This window comes from Misgurnus anguillicaudatus, chromosome 13 (genome assembly GCF_027580225.2).
Source record: "Misgurnus anguillicaudatus chromosome 13, ASM2758022v2, whole genome shotgun sequence".
NCBI lineage: Eukaryota > Metazoa > Chordata > Actinopteri > Cypriniformes > Cobitidae > Misgurnus > Misgurnus anguillicaudatus.
In genome coordinates, this window is record NC_073349.2 from 1,282,378 (window position 1) to 1,301,577 (window position 19,200).

Genomic DNA, 19,200 nt, shown 5'->3' on the forward strand with positions numbered 1-19,200 from the left:
CATGACCCATTGTTTCTAATTGGATTTATTTTGCAAATATCTATACAAAATCACAGAATAAGCCCAGGCCTTCACACGGGTACAAGTTTTGACAATAAATTCATGATTTAAGTTTAATTTTGCTCTCGATGACACTTTACCTACAGCATACATCTAAACCTCTGAGGTGCAATTCTGTCAATCATATTTTAAGAATTACAAAAAGGCTCAATAAGAGCTGTGCAGTGTGTTTCATACAACTGTAAATGAGTCACTCAAGTCCACATTACACCACTGATTATAAAATAACCATTCAAGGAAAACTTCTTTGTGGCTTTTCACCCAGCCTTCTCGTGCGTCTTGCAGACAAAGTCGGTTTCTCTGTCCAGTAAATAGGAAAAAGTAGCTGGCTTTTGAGGGGGAGCATCCCGACATGAATCTCGTACAGTGGGACAGCTAGTAATTCTAGGGCAAAACAAATGTTTATTCGGGGTAGACGTTTTGCCGAGGGGTTCTCCAGTGCTAATGTTTCAATGATATCTGATGTTCCCATTTAAAAGGTATAAAGGCCACGACGTGTGCTGTAATCTTGCTGGGTAATATCCCTCTGCACTTCAACACATCCATTCCTGTCTCCATTCTCCTCATCAGTCCGACCCTATGAAAGAAATGCATGTATTATAAATAAATTGTAAAGGTTATTATTGTAAACTGAAAATAAAGAGAAGAAATTATAAGCTTACAAAGAAAAGTCAGATCATTGCAAGAGGTCATTTGACACCAATGAGGACATTGATTTTGTTAAAAAAAACAACACTTAGAATCCTACTTACTGTGGTTTTAAGGGCCAATCCCATTTCTCTGTCTTACCCCTTCCCCTTACCCCTACCCCTTAGTTTTGCACGTTCACGTGAGAGTAAGGGCTATCCCAATTCTCGTTTTGATCAAGGGGTAGGGCTAAGGGCAAGTGGTAGATACCCCTTAAAACCAAGAATTTCCGCGAGCTTACTTGAAACCAAGGGGTACCCAGAATACACTGCGCAACCGGCAAAAATGGCGTCCAGAGAGTCCCATAAATGTAAGTATTTTCGGCTTAATAATTAATTTAAAAATTACTAACGTCTTGTTTTGTGCTCTACACAGTCCTGTTCATATATATTTGAATTATGTTCTTAATTTAAATGTTTTAAAATTTCGCTAGTTTGCTACGCTAACGTTACGTTGCTGATTTGCACAACATTCCCGTATTTGCTGATTTGCACAACATTCCCGTATTTCTCTAACTAGCCATGAATGGACTGCATGCTTGTCTACAGTTTTAACTAAATTCCATTAACGTTAGCAGCGCATTTCGTTTGATATCAGTGCATAACACTACTTGCTTTGGAGACATCGGTACGTGCTTTACGTATACCGTCCTGTATCACACAGGGACGCCAGAAGAAACTCGGCGGCTGATTCACTTTCGCTTACACTTGCACTCGGCATCTTGGAAGTTTGTGATCAACATTTGTCACGTCTGGTGATGTTGCAGCCAGCAAACGTCGATGTATGATGACGTAACCGTAACCAAGCGGTGTCTCATTTCATAGGGGTATGTTTTCACCCCTAGCGCTTAACACTTGGTTTTGAGGAACAAGGGCTAGGGGTAAGACGAAGTGGTAGGGGAAGGGGAAGGGGTAAGACAGAGAAATGGGATTGGCCCTAAACCTCACATTTTGTTACTGTACTAAAGAGGTCACTAGAGGGCGATAACCTGACCTAACTGCACTGGCAACAGAATGAGAATCCACACGGACACGGGTATATTTATAACCGGAGTTTTCCCTAAAAAAAAAATCCCATCCACACGTGCTCGGTTTAAATTAAATATTCATCCACACGATAAAGCAAAAGCACGCTATCAAGCGCTGTCAAGAGCATGCCACACCAGCAGGCGGGGATATAACCCAAATCGTGTTCCGCAATATAGTGAGATAACTGAGCATCTATCTGTATACATGTTAGAAGCCCTGTTAGCACAGTTATTATTAGCAAGATACGTCCGCCTTTGCACAGAATCATCAACAAAGCAGTCAGCGGCGCACAATCTTGACGTCAAACACAGTGGATAACGGCGCACACTCTGACGTCGCAAGGCAAAACCCCCGGTTTTACTCTCTACACGACACCACTGTAACCGGGGTTTCTTAAAAAGCTCACCCTGGCCGGGGTTTTCAAATATGCTCGGTTTCAGTGCCCTGATACTGCGGTTTCGTGTGGACGAACGGCTGAACCGCGTGAAAAAACTCACGTTTATAAAAATACCCGTGTCCGTGTGGACTAGGCCTAAAAAAGCAGGTAAAAAACACGCTGGCCATGTCTGTGCCTTAAAGGCCACTTCACATGAGATGCAGTGAGTGGTAAATTGCTGCAAGGCTGCCAGTTTCTCTTGTGCTGCTTTCAAACCACCTGGAATCTGCTGCTTTCACCTTAAATTGATAAAGTCCCTTTCACTTTCCCCATGTTACGCCTTTCATCCAGACTACTCCAGCTTTTTCAACCCTCATAACTGGCGAAGTTCATAAATGCTGCAGACCTTGTTTCAGTTTAAGAACTCCATCCAAGTTTGTCTAAACTGCAGCGCAACCCTGGAGTCTTATGTAAACCTACAGCTGGCTTTAACATGACAAAAAAGTGAAACTGATGTTATTCAGTTAAATGGAGGTTTGCAACGGAGGTTTTTCTCAAAATAGTAGTGCCACCAACTATTATAAAAGCTATATCAGATTGTTTTTAACATGGATCCTAATGGGGAAAATGCCTGTTTTATATGTATGTTTGAGTATTGTTGTGTTTGAATATCAATGTCATGTTGTTTATGTTTTATTTCAATTTAATCAATTTAAACTTGACCAGCTGTTTCACGCTTGTATGAGCATCACGTGTGCACAGTCCACTCAGCATTGAAGCAGCGGTTAACCTTCCGAGCTTCAACATAAAGAGTTTAACAAAGCTTATATAAAACAACGGGTGGAAACTCAACAAAAAATTTGAGAAATAAAAAGCATTTCACTGCTACCAATAGGAGCAGTGCAAATGAGTTTGTTTTGTTAAAGACAAGGATGATATTCAGTACACCCATTCTGGAAACACAGGGATTTACACAGCCGATATAAAAACAAAATATATAAACGATAAAAACCGAGCACATCATATGCATTTACCTGTGTGATTTATACTGCTAAGTTTAATGATTTATACTGAAAGACAAACAAACAAGCAGTTCTTCCAGTTTTCTGTGCCACCCTACCACTATTCTGTGTAACAGCAGCAGCTTCAGAAACATGACAGTGCTTAGATCCCTTGTGCTTCACCAAAAAAGGAAAATTTGACACAATAGAACACTTTTGCTTTTTTTGCCGCAGAAATAACTGCGGCCAATGTGAAGTCATTCATAGACATCAATTGTATTTGTTCTAGTGTGTTATCGCACTGAATATACGTGGTCAGTGGAGAAAGACCTTTGGTGTGTTAATTAGGGAGACATCTACAACATGGCGACTAAAAATGTCTGAATTAAAACTTGAGTAAAACTTCTCAGGAGTTCTAAAACAGTTGAGAAGGCTATGTGTGGTGACATTTTGTCTCATTTATGCAATAGCCCTAGACAAGCAATTGTTAAGGCAGCAGCACAATGTGTTATACAGTCAGCAGAATTCAGTCCAGTCATGACTGTTGACAATGCATAAATGCAAATAAGAACATTGATGAGAATGACCCAGGGTTATAAATTTCAAGTGTGAGAAGCTCTTCTAAATGCTGAGTCACAAAATAAACAACAAGCCAAGTGCACCTGGGTGCAGTCTTGGGTAGATGCAGTCATGCACTATCCTACGATTAAATTATACCATAGACCGAGCAGACTGTGCCATGATACACTGCATGATTTTCTGTGAAATCTGTCAACTCTTACTGATCAAAATCCGCAGACTATTGCAGACTTTCACCAACTATTGTTGACTGCAAATCGGGGAAAAAATCTGAGCAAAAGTCATGTAGTGTATTCCAGCCATTAAGACAATGTTGTTATATAAACACAATATTATTTGGCACAACCTGGGTACCAATTCATGTGTCCAAACAGAGCATTTATAACATAACAAATTTACCTTGTTTAGTGGATACTGTATCTGTTGACTCTGTGGCTTGATCCTTTGAGATTAGGCTGCTTAGTGGCTGCTCCACTTCATCTTCTTGGTCTGAAAGCTGTGATACTTGAGCAGTTTCAGTTAGGGTTACTGCAGACAATGATCCAGACTCACTATCCTCCACTAAAAGTGGTGTCTTAATAGCAAACCACCGTCGGACTGATTCCTCACCCAAGCCACTTGATTTGACAATCTCCTCCAATTTACTCTCATCGAGCTTTCCATAGGCATTCAGGTGTTCCTTCAGCACATTAATGTTAGCCTTCTGGAAGTCTTCCTCATCTACCATGGTCTGATAACTTTCAAGCCACTTGAGCTGACCATTCTTTAAGACGTAGCGGCAACCTCCAAACCAGCGCCCCACCTCTGGTCGTGGTAGGCCCGTTTTTTCTGCCAGTTCATCGTACTGGGGACTACTTGGCCAGTGGGTCCGTGCAAAGACTTGCTTCAGCAAGTGGAGCTGTTCAGGTGTTTTTTTACCTCGGTATAGAGACATCTGATTTAGACTGGTATCAGAAATAGATGGCAGCACTTCAGTTGCCTCAATGAGCTCACTTTCCTCTAGCTCATCTTTTCCATTAGATTCAGTTACTTTCAACATTTTGAGATTGATTTTGATAGGGTTAACTTTTGGCTCAGTCTCCTCCTTCTGTTTCTCCTCTTTGCCTTGTTGCTGTGTCTCCAAGGAGGGATCCTCTGCTTCGTGTGTCTGTTCATTGCTTGTTTTCTCATTTCCTTCTCCATCTTCAGTTTCTACCCTCTCTGCTTCCTCTTTTTTTTTCTCTGCTGCCACCCTCCTCCGCCGCTCAGCAAACCAGCCATGGATCTCACGACGAGTCATCTTTGTTTCTGCTCTCAACCTGTCAACTTCTTCACCACATGGTTCTGGGTCTTGTGCAAAACTAGCTTCTAAAGCATGCACCTGGTGAGGTTCACGCTCTTTATACCGTATAGCGGTAAAATCTGGTGACTGGGGTCGTGGATGACGTTTTGTGGGAGTTGGTGGAGATGTTGTCTGTAAGGGATTGATGGGTGATTGCTGGGGTGTTTTAGGCCTCTCAGGTTGTGTGCTGTTTTCTGACAGGTCTACAGCAACAAGTGCAGCAACAGTCTGACCACCAGCACTTGACCTAGAGCCCTTTAGATTACGGTAATGGTACCGACGATCACTGAACCACTTTCGTACCTCGCGCACAGACAGACCGGTAAGGCTGGTAAGCCGGTCTACTTCCATTTGATTAGGAAACTGGCTAACTAGGAAGCTCTTCTTTAAAGCTGCCAACTGTTCCTGAGACTTTTTGGCTTTGTTAAAGCTGGGGTCCAGAAGATTCATGGTGGAAAAAATACCAGAGTTCGTAGAGATAGGGCGTGGGGAGTCTGATTTACTTGGTGTTGTGCTATCGGTGGCAATTGTTGACATGAGGGTGTTAATATCACTTTTAATCTCAGATTTGCCTTTATCCTGACTGGACCTTTTTACTGTATTACCTTTACTTTGAAAACAAGTGCCATTAGTACCAGATGTATTGACCTTTATATTACTCTTGTTGTTTGACTTTGCAGTGCTGCTAGAGTCAATACTGATTACACTAGCCTGGCTACTTAAGCTGCTAGTACTACTAATACTGCTTGAACTGCTGCCAGTACTAACATTACTGCTACTGCTGCAATTTCCACTGCTGCTGCTACCAACAGTGCCTAAAACCATGCTGATTCCTTTGTCAGCTACTAGGGCCGCAGCAGGTCTTGTCTGCATCATAGGTTTAGCAGCAGCCTGGGGCTTTGGTGTTACAGCAAGTGTAACAGGGGCACTGCTGACCTGAATTCCATTAGTTATCATAGGCTGGGTGACAATTACCCCTCCTTGCCCAACCAGACTACCCTGTAAAATGTGAGGGATGCCAGTTGTTCCCAGAACTGTGATAGTTGGCTGAGAAGTTGTCTGGTGGGACTGGCGTTGCTGCTGGCCAGAGGAAGCTGCTGTTTGGATAATTGTATTGAACATCTTTCTGCGGGCATCCTCAATCTCCTCTGGAGACCAGCTGATTCCTTGTTTCAGTCTCTGTGCTGTAAACCAGATCTTGATCTGTTCTTCAGGGTACTTTGTGACAACTGTAAGGTAGCACAACTCAGCCTTTGTTGGATAGGGGAACTTGCTAAAAGATGTCTTTAAGAAACTGCTATTGTCCATGGATGCACTGTACGTAGGAATGCTACTGAGAGGAATCATAACTTTTGGAAGATTCCTGGTACTTGATGATGAGCCTGCAGAGGAGGAGAGGGATGAGGTGACAGTGACTGGAGCAGACTGTTGGTTAACACTTCTATTTTGCAAAACAGACACAACTTGTGTAACAGCTGTCTTGAGTATTGGTAAAGCCCCAGAGCCATTAACAATCTGTATGGCTGGTGACAAGGCAACCTTGTTGGCTGCTCCATTGTGTACAATAGTGGGCACATGCGTTACAGTAACAGCAGGAGTTTCATTTTTTTCCACCAGTTTAGTAATAGATGAGGAAGGATCATCAGTTGCAGAATGAGAAACTATAATTCTTTTGTGTTCTGATTTAGCCTTGAGCATTTTCATGATTGGTGTCTTGGTGATGGAAATCTCAGTTTCTTTAAAGCTAGTGCTTTCATAAGGTTCCATGATAACACTCTGCTCTACCATGAACCTGTTGTCCTTTTTTTTTAGTTGAAGTGTGGTGGTTATTGTACTGGGATGTACACGGGCATTGTGCAGCGCTAAGCCTTCAAATTTTGCAGCTCTTACACCACAATCCACACAGAGAAAACAAGGGTCAATGCGAAAATCTGGATGTCCACTGTAGACATGATCAAGGAAAAGGTTTAAGTCCTGGGTCTCAAAGTTACAAGGTCTACAAGTATAAGTGCCACTGTCCTTATTCATATCACCTGCTTCTTGTCCAGAGGACTCACTTAAACTTGGACTGCCTTTTCCACTTGTCTCCTCCCTGAAAGAGAAGCCAATGTCCTTAGACAATGGAGACGGTATTTCCCTTTCAAGGTCATCCTGAAGATGCATGGTTTTTACAGGAATCATGCATGGAATGGTAGACTTCCTCTTGCTAGCCATGGTTCTTTTGGAGCAGTGTCTAGTAAGATGCCCAATGAATTATTGCTGTTATCCACTCTTACAGGCATCCATTAAAACCTCGGTGAGGGACATGATCATTAGTCCATCATCAGAGTATTCGATGTAGCATTATATGTATTCAAGACCTCTGAATATCAACCTGGAAAAAAGCAAAAATTTGACATGAGAAAATCTTGAAACTACATATTAAAAATAAATAAATTAGATACGTAAAGGGGCACTGCTGACCAGTAGTACTGGCTTATGGACTACAATCTTAAAGAAGTCATTAAGTCATTGAGAGTGTTAAAAGATGTCTGTGCATATAAAAGATCTGTAAAGTTGCAAATATTAAAGATTCAAACCCCTGCAGTTGGACGTCATACACTTTGCAAGTACACACTGGCCCTTCTGATTCACAGCCTGCAGTGACCTATGTTTTCATAATTAAAGAATTTCTTATTGATGATACAAACGCAAGTTTTGAGCAGTGTAGAGTAGCGTGTTGTTTGTCATTTCTACGATCACAAATGCAGACATGGCTTTAAGTTTTATTATCTTTACCTTACCAATCTTTTACTTGGGGGGGGGGGGGGTAACAGTATTTCGTGCAATCTGACTTATATACAAAGTTTAAGAGTTGGATTCCTCATGCTAAACATGGGCAAAGTGTCAAAAAAGCAGTTGGACGTGTTACAGAGTATTACGGTGTCGAAAGCATTTCGCCAGGGTTCGTACAAGCTTCGGAAAGTTTGGGTACATCTTCCATATCATGGGTAGACATTACCTAGAAGAATCGGTACAGCTGATCTGTCTTTTTTAAAACTGATCAAACTAAAGACTCTTCGGCGATATGAAGGATGTAATACTACTCATTATGTACTCAAGATTAATACGAGATAAGCAGAAACCGCGTGTGGGAGCTTAAAGTTGATTGATCAGCTTGGTCATATGCATTTTCTGGCTTAGATTCAGGCTTGTATTGATAAGATATTAAAGACAATATTATCTCCTTTCATTATTGCTTTGGGAGCTGATCTTCCAAACATGGCAAGGAGCGTCACATTTCAGTTTACGCACTTGAGGTTTTCGGCCAATCACAATGCACTGGAGGGCTGGCCAATCAGATCACACCGCGCTTTCTCAGAATGATGAGCTTTGTACAAATCAACAAGTTACAGAATGGCGGGGCATAAAGCTGCTACAATAATGTACAGTATGTGAAAAATAATGCATTTTTGAACCATAAACGAAATAAACACATTACACCAAATACACAATATAATGTGATTTTTAGCAACAGAATATTGGCCCTTAAAGTTTTTGCACTTCAATGTATGAATGGCTATTTTGTCATTTTAATTTGCAGTACTAGATAATACTTGGCTTCACTTCAGTAAGGTTGACAAAAATGCAAGCGCAAGATGTTCAGCTGTCATACAAGTCTAGTCTACCACAAGATCAAAGCTTTTTCATCTCATATATTTAAACACCAAAAGTGATACCAGAAAGACAAGCCAGACGGACAAAACATCTTTTCTGTCAGACAGAAATAAAAAGCAAGAGCAGCTGAGATAAATATGACAAACACAATGGGAGTTAGACTTTCTGGCTAGCACGTAAAAGTTCACTTGCACTTCCGATCAAGAGCGCATTTTGTATAAAAGGTGCATGTGTAAAACTAATATATCATTAACATTTATATTGTGTCTAGATATCTGATTAATCTAATACAGAATGCATCTTATAAATGCCTTTGAAACTATTTATATTGTGAAAAGTTCTATATAAGTACATTTGTATTGAATTAAACTGAATTAATAGAAGTGCTTCAGTTAAGTTAGAGACAATGGGCTCTATCTTACACCCGGCGCAATGCAGCGCAATGCGCTGCCCAGAGTCTTTTGCTAATTTCCACCCTGCGCAATTATCATTTTCACGTTTAGTGCCACGTTCTTTAAATAGCAAATGCATTTGCGCCCCCTTTTGCGCCCATGGGCGTTCTGGTCTGAAAACGAGGTGTGTTAAGGCGCATTGTTGGCGCGTTGCTATTTTGAGGCAACTAAAATAGACTACGCCATTGACCAACAAAAACTGCTCTAAAGTCTAAAGTCAATGGCGCAATATGTTTTTTTTTGTTATTTAAAGAGCGCATTAGGAATATGCGCCTAGAAACGGGATGACAACGCGGGTTTGCTTAACACATACATGAATGCGCAGCAGTACAAAACTGCTTTTAAATATGAAAAATTAAAGGATTGAATGTAAAAAATTATTATTGAGTCTCTTGGACATAAATGAGGACTAATTATGAGACGTTAGAAGGTGCAAAGAGCTGCTTCACCTGCAGCCTGGTAAGTAAATAAATGCTTTGCTTTAAACAAATGCATCTATTTCTAAATGTTTTATTTAAATTCTACCTCACGGATTTATTGTATATGATGACTCTGTACCTGTGGATATGGTGAGATGAGAAACATTTTTAAGTAATGCTTAAAAAAACTGACGCTGTCCAAGTGCTGAACCTTGCAGAGAACCGTTTGTAAATTCTTTATCTCCTGTTTGTTAGAAATAAAGTATTTTTAGAGTACAAACCTTTTCTTACATACTTGTACATTATTTTTTTGATGATATTGGATAGCCATACATTTAAAGCAATTAAAAGCCTGATTTTTTACTTCCATGACTAAAAGAAAACTGTTTTTTAAAGGTTTTAATGAAAAAAATAACAGTTTCAATACAAATGAAAAACAACACAATTATTTAACATTAATCTTAAACTGGGGATCTTCTTCCTCCGCTTAGTTTTTCAGTTTACAAAGTCCGTCATCTAAATAGGGATTAGACATAGCGCCAGCGCAAACTTGCTTTTAAAGGGGATGAGAGCTGAGACTCTCATTGGTTTATTTCACGTTACGCCCAAAATACTCCCATTACAAACAATAGGACCAACCCTTTTTGACCATGCGCTCGGCGCACAAACCATTTTTCTCGTCGTTAAATTAGCAAAAGTGGATTCGGACACACCCATTTAGACGTTGCGTTGTGCGCTTTAGACAATGCGCTTAGATCGTTAAAATAGGGCCCGATGACTCACGTCATTTGCAACTTTGCAGATCGTTAACATGTACTAACACACACTTACACACCAAAAGAAATGTAAAATCATGAACAGGAAAATAGGTGCTCTTTAAAATATTGAATTAAAATATTTAAGAACTCGCACAACTGCGTATAACGAGTTATTTGTTTTCTTAGACCTATCAAGTAATACAAATTTAAAAAAAAAACTAAAAAAAAAGGTAATTTCTAGCCTTTATGCAAATATTTAATTTGTAAATATTTTTGATTAGATTTAACACTGTTACAATTATCCTGTTACTATTATATTAAAGCTGCAATTCGTAACATTTTTTGGGTAAAAATAAAAAAAATTGTTCAGCAAGTCTCTTTACCTTTGCCCAATTCATAACGGAAGGCTAATAATAATAATAATAGTTTTGTAATTTGACGGAAGGCTAATAATAATAATAATAGTTTTGTAATTTGATTGGCCGGGTCTAACACAGCTAACTAACTGTTGACCACAGCATATGACACATTTCATATATATGTGTCTGTGAATTACTGAAACCCCACATTACCAAATGCAACACCCAGATGTGACAAGCTGTTTACACAACAGAGGTGTTGTATAGCAGAGTGGGGTCTTATGAACGCTTGTGGAATATCACACTGCAACACGCCTGTTTGTTGTCAGAAGATCAACTACGCATAACAAGAGGACGCTCTCAGTCAAAAGATGTTGCAAAAAAAGGCAATGAAATTATATCTGTGCAGCTGCTAAACCTGTTTCTTGCCTCTAACTAAATTACAGGCAAGAAAAAATTGACAATTTACAATCCATATGAGATTACAACTCTGCACAAATAGATGCATGCATATATATATACAGGGAGTGCAGAATTGTTAGGCAAGTTGTATTTTTGAGGATTACTTTTGTTATTGTACAACTACAGTGCTCTTGGTCAATTCAAAATGTTAACAAACCCTCAAACCTGAACATTTAAGTAGTAAAAGTGAAGTTTTGGCTTTCTTAACAGAATATTTCTATGTACATCATTATTAGGCAACTATTAGTGTGCAGAATTATTAGGCAACTAAATGAAAAACAAAGATTTTACCATCTTACTTGTTTTTTTTTTCAACTGTTAAAGTGAGAATAATAAACAAACTCTACATTTACAAAAAAAATTAATAAAACAATAAAAATATATATATATATATAGACTCAGTGACCAATATAGCCACCCTTCTTTTCGATAACAGTCACAAGCCTTCCATTCACGGATTGAGTCAGTTTCTTGATCTGGTCTGAACCAACATTTTGTGCAGACGCAACCACAGGCTCCCAGACACTGTTCAGAGAGGTGTACTGTTTACCTTCACTGTAAATGTCCTGCTTAAGAAGGGATCAAAAGGTCTCAATAGGGTTTAAGTCAGTTGAAGAAGGGGCCATGTCATTAGTTTTTCACCTTTAAGGCCTTTGCTGGCCGGCCACTCGGTTGAGTGCTTTGATGCGTGTGATGAAGCGTTGTCTTGCATAAAAAAGTCTTATTGACAGATGTAGATTTTTTCCTGTACCACTGCTTGAAGAAAGTGTCTTCTAAAAATTGGCAGTAGGTCTGAGAGTTGTTTTTTATTTCCATTTTCAACCCAAAAAGGTCCAACAAGCTCATGTTTAATAATACCTGTCTGTGCCTGCCTGCCTGTAATGTAGACGACACTTTCTTCAAGCAGTGGTACAGGAAAAAGTTTGCATCTTTCAAGAAGACTGATTATTTTGTAAGACAACGCTCCATCACATACATCGAAGTACTCCACTGCATGGCTGGCCAGTAAAGGCCTTAGAGATGAAAAACTAATGACATGGCCCACTTCTTCACCTGACTTAAACCCTATTGAGACCTTTTGATCCCTTCTTAAGCAGGACATTTACAGTGAAGGTAAACAGTACACCTCTCTGAACAGTGTCTGGGAGGCTGTGGTTGCGTCTGCACAAAATGTTGGTTCAGACCAGATCAAGAAACTAACTGAATCCGTGAATGGAAGGCTTGTGACTGTTATCGAAAAGAAGGGTGGCTATATTGGTCACTGAGTTTATATATATTTTTATTTTTTATTGTTTTATTAATTTTTTTTGTAAATTTAGAGTTTGTTTATTATTCTCAATTTAACAGTTGAAAAAAAAACAGGTGAGATGGTAAAATCTTTGTTTTTCATTTAGTTGCCTAATAATTCTGCACACTAATAGTTGACTAATAATGATGTACATAGAAATATTCTCTTAAGAAAGCCAAAATTTCACTTTTACTACTTAAATGTTCAAGTTTGAGGGTTTGTTAACATTTTGAATTGACCAAGAGCACTGTAGTTGTACAATAACAAAAGTAATCCTCAAAAATACAACTTGCCTAATAATTCTGCACTCCCTGTATATATATATATATATATATATATATATATATATACAAATAAAATAAAAGTTGTTAGATTTTTTTTTATATTTGTTTTTCCATGACAATCCATATAGTGCATTTCTATGATTTCAGTTCTCCAGTGGATCAAAGTCAGATCTTGCAATGCTAATCAACCAGACCTTAAGGTGCTGCCATAAGCAACGAAATGAAGATACATACATTTTTAAACCGACATTATAATGGATTTTATGATCCGAGTACTTAAAAGGTGCTTCACAATGCCATAGAAGAACAATTTGGTGCTGAATGGTTCCATAAAGACCCCTTAACATACAAGAAAACGTTGTTTTTTAAAAGGTTCTTTTTGGTGAAAAATATTATTCAGATTATAAAAATATTATAAATAATATAAAATAACCTTTAACTGAATGGTTCTTTGAGGAACCAGAAATAGTTATTCTTTGGCATCACTGCGAAGAACTTTTTTTTGCATGTGTTTTGTGGCATTGTACCATTTAAGCCCATCTTCATCTCCAAAGTTAATTTATGAATATAATTTGCTCTACAAACTAACTTATGATGTATTTATTTGTAAATGAATGTAAATACACAAAACATTCAGTGTTTGCAGTTCACATGCTTAATTCTTTGGCAATGTGTGTTTTAGTCAGGCTTATTGTTTGACTCATTAGCTTTGCACGCAAGCTAAAAATGTCAGGAAAGTAACAAATCACTGATTGCATAAAATAATGAGCAGCATAAAATAGGATATTTCTCTTTTTATAATTTGACATCAAAGTTGAAAGTGGGCTTTCCACATTTCTGTGTGACAGTCGAAAACACTTTCGACCGGATTGCTGTTGTGGTGTAGATGCGCATGTGGTCGAATGTATTCGAACAGCCACAAGAGCCCGTCTACTCTCCACCAAATGTAATGTACTACTACTGAGCACAATGTTTTTTCTGTAGGTCATGACTTTTAGCACAAACCCATCTTTAAGCTTTCATTGATAAAACTGAAGCCGCTGCTCTTCTGCCGTTTTCATTTGTTTCATTTTGCAAGTGTGAAATGTCATATACGTTTGCTTTAATTTAAACCTGTCATTTCACCCGCTCGCATTTAAACTTACTGAGGGACTCGCCCACAGTTTCTCCACAGACCATCTCCTCAAACTAATCAGGACAGAAGCGGTCGAAAGTGGACAAGAGAGACAGATAAAATACCAGGTGTAAACGTGAATGTGTCCCTCTCATCCACTTGTGATCCAATTGACCAAAATGCATCTTAAAACCAGGTATAAACAGCCTGTGAGTTTGGGCTGGGGTGTGAGCGTGTATGCACATATTTTGCGGAGGGGGCGTGAACTGTTGCAGGAAGCAGTGAGGTGTTTCAGCAAGGAATTTTTTTGCCTTGATTCGTCCCCACCCCCATCACACACACCCTTTTTCTACCCACCCTCATCCAACAATCACACAGCCGTAACCCCCATGTCGTCGTCGTCCTCCTCCTTCGCTCCAAAGAACCACCTCACTGGTTTGCTCAAAAAGACTCTGGAATGTTCCACCATGAGCTGTTTAGCAAGTGGTCAGCCTGAGAGATGAGCTGCCATTTGCATTGAGCGACTCTTAAATAAGCTTCAAATACAAATTTTCCATTCGAAATCCCATAGTACGAAACCAATGCCTTCATTGCCAAATAATAAACAATTAAACTAGAGAATGTAACCAATTACTTAAGAATATCAAGTAATGAACAAACCCACCTTAAATGATCACAAGTCTTTAAAGAAGCTTTAAAAATTAGTTTATGAAATAAAAATGTCACAGCAATGTTTTAACAGCAATACTTCAATGTAATGCACATTTGTTTGTTAGTGCGCAGAAGTTAATTAATTCGGTTAATACTGTAAGCACTCAGGGCATACTCATACTATGCTCACCGTACCCAAGTAAGTTTGACCCCCAAATTCATTTTTTTTAACTACTGTGAGCACCCCGTACCATACCAGGATGCATACATTTTAACTGAACTAAGTATTAACAGTCCGGCACGTATCATTCTGAATATCTTTGATTCTCTGTAGGACATGCAAATAATCAATATCGCTTGCCCGGTGTCTAAGCTGGCCGATTCTAACCCATGTGCTTGTTGTAAGAAACGCCAGCTACCCCCCCCCCCCCCCAAATACAGCTTTCAATAGTCAGGGCTGAGAGCGTTACATAGATTTTAATAAAGAAAACTGTACTCTCACTTAACGTTTCTTCTTGTGCTTCGGCAAAAACACACGTATCCCATCGTCAGTGTGCCTGCTCCCCTCCCCCTCTCAATGTCTCACTCCCTCAACAAGTTCAGCCCAGTCTGCAGGGAGACGGGTCGTCAGCACCACTGGTGTGTTACTATCCCCATGGCAACCACCCCCCCACACATACACTGCTTCAAACACACACAATCACACACTAATACTCTCACTGGTTTGGGTTTTTTCCGGACGCTACAGTAGGCCCTAATCCTACGTTTCTGCATTTGTGAGGTGCGAATGTTCTCACCAGCACACTCATTGTGAATCATTTATCGTAGCCCCTCTTCCAGAGTGCCAGATCACAATATGTTGGCTTTTTAGGTAAAGCACATACTGGTGCACAATATCCAATGTAATGTAAGAATCTAACCCTAGCTTGGGCCAATTTACTTTTTTTATTTCTATTTACAGTTCATTTTGAAAAACAAGATATAACCAGAGAGAAAAGCAGAGAATACCAGTGCATTCTGATTCTGACTCAGATTTCACTGAAAATCCAACAATAACTGTAAAAAAAACAACAACAGCACATCATTACCAAGAGTTCAAAGGCACCAAACAACATTTGGCTTTTCAGATGCAGAATGAAGGTACAGATGACCAGCACCTAAGGTGTTAAGGTTCAGTTAAAAAGGGGAAAAAATGGCGGCACACCACACGCTCTGCTGTCCAACTTAAAATGGCTGACATCACAGTCTCTTAACCAGCGAGGCAGCGCAATGCCAGCTGACCAGAGCTGATACAACGCACAGTGCAGAGACCTGCTGCCCTGGTCCTGGATTCATACAACTGCATGCCTAACCCCGAGCCAAATCAATGTTTCCACTTTGCAGGTTATGTTTAGAGATATCTTATAATATATTAAAATCCCACCTGGATGCTGGGAGAAAGGCAAGTAAAGTAATAAAAGAATTGCATACCACCAATAGACCCTTTATCTTGATACAAATACACATTTCTTGTTTATGGCGCAACGTCATCATACTTGTTCGCTACATCTTGATTTGTTAGGTGTTCACTGATGGTTTTGGGTTTATTTCCTCCTACAGCAGAAAAATGATATAAGTATTAGTACACTCTGCTCTGTTGTTTCAACCCATAATTATATGAACAAATTTGGACTCAAGTGTTGGGTTATAAATAACCCTATGCTGGGCTGTTGTTACTCAACGATGTGTTGAAACAACCCAGCATTTGGGTTAAAATGAACCCAACTGTTGGGTTTGTCAATATTTGACCCAATTATGGGTTGAAACAATAGAAAAATTTAGTGTGTACATAAAAACAAAACTTATTACCACAAGAATACATTGACTGTCACTGTTAAGATAAAGATTTTCTTTCTACAGTAATCTCTCTCATTCACTTAATTGTCTCAAACAATTGTCATTTAACACACAGAAAGAGTTTTGTTTTACTAACCAAGACTCTGTTGAGGTTTAGATAACTTTCAGTTAAGTTACCTTTTTAAGCTAAGAAACTGACTTCATGATGTGATGAGACTGCGAGATTGTTTTTCTGTTTATCACTTTCACGCTGTACTTTACTGACCACATTACACTCCTAAACTTTTAATAAAATATTAAAATGTGATCAAGAGAAGTGTTGTCAATGGCTGACACACACAAACACAACTCAGACAACCATACACGTGTGATGCTGATAATCTTTTGATTACGAGGCCTGGCCAAAATACTACCCTACACTCTAAAAAATTTGCTGTAATTTTGCAGCTGGTTGCCAGTAACTTACTGTAGTAGAAGATAAAGTCAAAAAATGTTTCATGTTCATTTAACTTTGAACAAAATGTTGCCAGTAAATAATATAAATGTAAAATCTACAGTAAGTTACTGGCAGCTAGTTGCCAGTAATACCCATTAATACTGTAATTACTACAGACATTTTTTACAGTGTATCATTATATATTTATATTCTTAAAAATGTACATATTTCAATTTACAGATTAATTACTTGAATTGCTTTTACACAAGAGAGTTTATTATTGATGAATGACTGACCAACTGGACAGTATATCAGGGTTCCCACACACCCTAGTAGTTAACTTCAAATTCAAGGACCTTCCAACGACTTTCCAGGTCCAATACCCTCAAATACAAGGACTAAATGTGGGGACACATTTCAAGTGAGAGCAAGGTTACATTGTGTTACCTTTAAAGAGACATTGTTACAGTTCCCTTATTAGGGAACTTGCGCTGTGTCACTGCAGTGATACTTTGTGGACGCCTCCAGAAGTAAGTGCATCTGAATGTGTAAATCAAATTTAACCAATGGTGAGGCTTAACGACAAAGACAGGGTGACGCAGGTGCCAGGAAGTATATCGCTATCTGAAATATAGCCAAAGATGCCGTTACAGGGACGCAGGAAATATGGCAAGGGAGACGCAGCGTCTCGTTCCCTTCTCAGGGAACAACAGTTTCATACGTAACCAGAGACGTTTTCATTTGTCAAACACAACTATGCAAAAAAGCATTTTGGTATGAATCAACATTTGCATACAGAAGATATAAGCATATCAAGCGAACAGTTTAGCATGTGTGCTTATAAGTCTTTTTTAAAAATATTTTTTATGATATTATCCTACACTACACAAGGAAAAAATATGGATTTTTTTCCAGAAAACTTCTTGCATAAAATAGATTGAAGCACTTTCAATGACATGTATCTATGTATATATTTTTCAAAAACTTCCCAGGGCCTTGAATTTTTCCCCCCAGATTCACAAACTTTCAAGGATTTCAAGGACCCGTGGGCAACCTGGTATAAGCATGTGAATTAGAAACACTTATAATAAATTTGGATACTTAATAATTATTAAACACATAACATAAAATAGACTATAAATAAACCACAATAAATAATTTTAGTTTAACATGTCATGAATCTCTACACTCGAAAACCATATAACGTTACAGCACTTGTCTGATAACACAGGTAACGTCTTACAAATCAACTTTTAATTGTACTTGCATCATACATACTAACATTATGAAGTATAACATATTGAATATTACCCCAAACTACATCACCCACCTCAAGTAGTCATTACACACACACACTTACACTGATAGACTTTGTTTAACTGTTGTAATAATGATACACTGTGGCGTTGGTGTTGTAACAATAAGTCAAACTCACCCGCGCGCACAAGCCAAATCCTGTCACCGACGACCAGCTTCTGCAGTCATACACAAAATTAAAAGAGCTAATATGTAATATCAGCGTGTACTGATGAATGTAACGCAAAGGCCTTCCACTCTTGTTTATGTCCAGTCTAGCTCTGTGCGTGAGCGTGTTAAACACAGACGGGAAAAGAAACTCGCGCAGTGCGTCACCATCAGCAGTGTCATGTGACTCTACGCGTCACTGACGTTCGACGAACAGCCGAGGATCATCGTTTGAGGCTACTCCAGCGACTGCAAAGACCTTAAAATTGTATCATTATGGGGCGGTTTCCCGGACAAGGATTAGCTTAAACCAGGACTAGACCTTAGTTTAATTAGGAAATATAATTAGTTTTAACAAACATGCCTTACTAAAAACATTACTTTTGTGCAGTTTGATGAAGAACAAAGGACACTGATGTATTTTAAAATATGTCAGTGGCACTGCAGACCTTTTTTTTTTTTTAGTTTGGATAGCTCTTAAATTTATTTTAAGTCTAGGACTAATCTAATCCCTGTCCGGGAAACCGCCCCTACATCATTTGTATGACATTTATCAAATGCTATAATATTTAAATCTGTTTACCACTGGCACTGTGTTTGTATGTTCACAGAGTTACAATAAAAAGGATAATCTTTTGAATTGATTAGCCTTCCACAACCATAATTTTTCTCCCCACAACTATTTAATCTGTAATAATATAAGCACAAATTTCTCTTTTATAAGAATTGGTTCAATAACGGTATTTAACATGAAGAAGGGCAACTTTTCTCATATGATGATTTTATCTCTCATTTTAAAATACCAGTTACTCTTTTGTTCTTGGTTCCATCCCATACAATCACATTAAGAATACCGTGGAGCACTGGGAAAATATTATATTTGGCTTTACTGATTATTCCAGAGAAAATGAAAAATGCTTTAACTTAATTAATTTATATTTAGATACTTTTGACCAAATCCTATATGC

The 19,200-nt window shown here is 38.7% G+C and overlaps 1 protein-coding gene across 1 annotated transcript; it reads right to left on the reverse strand.

The window, feature by feature from the left end:
* Nucleotides 1-9: 9 nt before the first annotated feature.
* zhx3b (zinc fingers and homeoboxes 3b) lies at nucleotides 10-18,458 on the reverse strand. Its single transcript, XM_055189450.2, has 3 exons — nucleotides 18,204-18,458; nucleotides 4,131-7,426; nucleotides 10-637 (listed from the first exon to the last, which is right to left on the reverse strand). Exons 2-3 carry the CDS (start codon nucleotides 7,264-7,266, stop codon nucleotides 627-629), a joined length of 3,147 nt encoding a protein of 1,048 aa, XP_055045425.2. The 5' UTR covers nucleotides 7,267-7,426; nucleotides 18,204-18,458; the 3' UTR covers nucleotides 10-626.
* Between the last annotated feature and the right edge of the window lie 742 nt (nucleotides 18,459-19,200).

Excerpts from the sequence above, each read along its gene's own strand:
- zhx3b (XM_055189450.2), bottom strand. The coding sequence starts at position 7,266 with ATGGCTAGCAAGAGGAAGTCTACCATTCCATGCATGATTCCTGTAAAA.